The sequence below is a fragment of the Phanerochaete carnosa genome (genome assembly GCF_000300595.1).
Source record: "Phanerochaete carnosa HHB-10118-sp unplaced genomic scaffold PHACAscaffold_790, whole genome shotgun sequence".
In the NCBI taxonomy this organism is placed as follows: Eukaryota; Fungi; Basidiomycota; class Agaricomycetes; order Polyporales; family Phanerochaetaceae; genus Phanerochaete; species Phanerochaete carnosa.
The window spans coordinates 1-2498 of NW_006768417.1; the positions used below are offsets into that span (position 1 = coordinate 1).

Here is a 2498-nt window from a genome sequence, read left to right on the forward strand (position 1 = left end):
GTTAAAGAATCAAGAATAAGATTTAATCTCTTTACTGCTAGTCTATTACTGTAAGCTCTACAGGAGACGTACCACAGTCTCAAATAATGACGCCACTAGCTCTCGCAGTCTAGGGTTAGTCAAATAGTGAACTCGTGCACTATACCAAGGGCGTTTCCCTTCAGGTTATTTGAAAGTCAGAGGCTCTACTGTGCTTAAGGAATTTCCTAGGCTTTAAAGAAAGGAGTCTATTCTCTGAGAGCTAAAGAGCTCAGGGGATTAACTGCAGGTTTGCTGCTAGCTAAATCCTTGAGAGTGTGTGTGGTGCTTGGTGGGTTGGTGTGTTTTTTTGTGTCTCAGAGAACCTCTCCTATTTATACCTTTCAGCCTGTTGTTCCTTAGCCAATAGCAAAACTGGCTCTTCTATTCTACTGTAATTACTAAGCTACTTCTACTTTTATTAATAAGCATTTTGTCTGTATTAGTCAGCCTTCTGTCTGTTTTACTAATGTATTGGTAAGCTATTACTAATGTTTGTTAGAGTATTACTATATTTTGGTAATTCATAACTGTTGAGCATAGACCTTTACTAAGCATAGTTTCTAGATTACTAAGAAGCTGAGTCATATTATTAGTCATTGATTCACTTTTAGTAAGCTTAAGTGTTTATGCTTACTTTGCAGCTCTGAGTAAGCGGTTTCTTTTTGATTTGAATACCTATTATTCCTTTAGTTTTCCTATACTTATAATTATGGTGCATGACATCTGGGGGCCACTTGAGATTCAACTGTCCTCAGTTGTCTCAGATTTATTTTTAGCTCAATACTGCCAGTTATGTCATACAACTTTTGTTTTTTAGAAAGTACATTCACAGATGGTAAAAGTAAGAAACTTGTTTCTGCCTCTCTGTGATACTTTCGTGTAAGTAAAGGTAACCTGTTTATGAAGAATAGGCTGTTCTGCATACACTTAAGTTACTTCAAACAGCCTCCCCATAGACGACTGTTTCAGTGGGGCAGGTTTCTTCAACTTGAAAAACTGCTGCCCGCTGCTGCCTGGCTGTCGTAGTCATGCTGATGACAGGGTAGACTCCCACTACAGAGGTTATTATGCCATATCATTTTTGATATGATGGTTGGCACTTACTGGGTCGCTCTATAGCCCACCAGTCCTGACGTCGCACTGCTCCTTGTGCCCTTGCCCAGTAATACTGAAGCGATTGCCTCCAGGTGAGAGGTGCGATGCAATAATCTAAGGCAAGGAATAGCCCCTCGCCACTGAATTGGTCGCAGGTGTGATACTGAGCAATATACTGGGTGTTCTGAAATTCACAAATGTGACTGAAGGTGGCTGTGATGTCGTGGTAGGTGCCAATGAGGTGCAGGTAGTTTTTGTAGGGTAAACCCGCTGGAGGGTAGTAGTTGACGTAAAAGGCGTCTCCCATGCTATTGTGTACATGCAAATCGACTGGCTTGCTAGTCCAGAGGTTGGTAAGTGAACTGAACATTGTGGGTGAGCTTGGATGATGGGGCTGAGAATGCTGAAACTTGTGAACGGGGTTTTGATTCTTGATAAGGCAACTGTTATTTTTCCGAGGCTTAGCCAGAGTTCGCTTGCACTCTGATTTTCAATGGACCTTAATTTCCGCCGCTCAGTGATTTGCCGATGACAGCGTGAGAATTCAGACGGTATTCTAGCTTCTTGATTTGTAGCATGTTGGTGCCATGCCAAGAATGAACGTGGCCGTTGGCGCTTATGTTTTGCGCTGTCGTATGTTGAAAAAATTCTCCAATTCCTTTTTCTTCTTCTACACACCATCATGGCTGAGACTAAGCCTTCTTCTCCTATTCCCAAGTCTAGTATCAGTCCTGAGCCACTTCCTCAACTTCCTATTACCCTTTTGTCCAATTCTAGCCGTACGCCCGTAGTTCCATTTTTTTTATCCCAGTCAACCACGCATGTAATACTTGACCAATTTTTACTGGTCTCAATTCCTCTTACTCCTCGAGGCTTTTTTGATTCCTTAGAGACTTGCTTGGTTTCTTCCACTGGTCGTTTGTTATCTGGAGGCCAAATCGTTTCTCTTTTTCATCACAGAATGCCGTGGGTTACAGGGGTTTCTGGGTTGGTGGAGGATTTGAGAGGATGGGATGCTACACGTCGCATTGCCTGGCTAGGCATTCGTGTTTGCTTGAGTCCTAAAGAGTCAGATATCCGCCACCTCCTCCTGCGTGTCTCGTATGACATGCTGGATAGTTCTATTGTGGAACGTATTCTCACCATCACTCCTCGCATGAGTCTTGTGATGCTTCCTCTGTTTGGTATGTTTACCTGTTAGTGATTTTTATCTTTCTTTCTTCTGACTGAATTTTTAGATCCCGCATGCTGCATGTTTCCCGCACCATGGCTGCACTCCTTTCTCACTTTTCCTGAGAAAGCACGCTTCCTTCAATGTGGGTGCCTTGCCTGCCTTGTCGGTCTTGAGATGGTAAGACAAATTTATTAGTTGTAAGGGGGGG

The 2498-nt window shown here is 42.8% G+C and overlaps 2 protein-coding genes across 2 annotated transcripts; one reads left to right on the forward strand and one right to left on the reverse strand.

Annotated features, from left to right (window-relative positions):
* Positions 1 to 1230: 1230 nt before the first annotated feature.
* Positions 1231 to 1486, reverse strand: PHACADRAFT_203050 (uncharacterized protein; the record flags this gene model as incomplete). The annotated part of the gene is made up of 2 exons (XM_007403137.1): positions 1231 to 1256; positions 1312 to 1486. The coding sequence occupies 2 exons, from the start codon at positions 1484 to 1486 to the stop codon at positions 1231 to 1233; spliced, it is 201 nt and encodes a 66-aa protein (XP_007403199.1).
* A 312-nt stretch (positions 1487 to 1798) lies between these two features.
* On the forward strand, positions 1799 to 2467 carry PHACADRAFT_33967 (uncharacterized protein; the record flags this gene model as incomplete). Its single annotated transcript, XM_007403138.1, has 2 exons — positions 1799 to 2300; positions 2355 to 2467. Coding segments are annotated over 2 exons (615 nt in total), but the record flags the coding sequence as incomplete, so codon positions are not given.
* Positions 2468 to 2498: the final 31 nt, after the last annotated feature.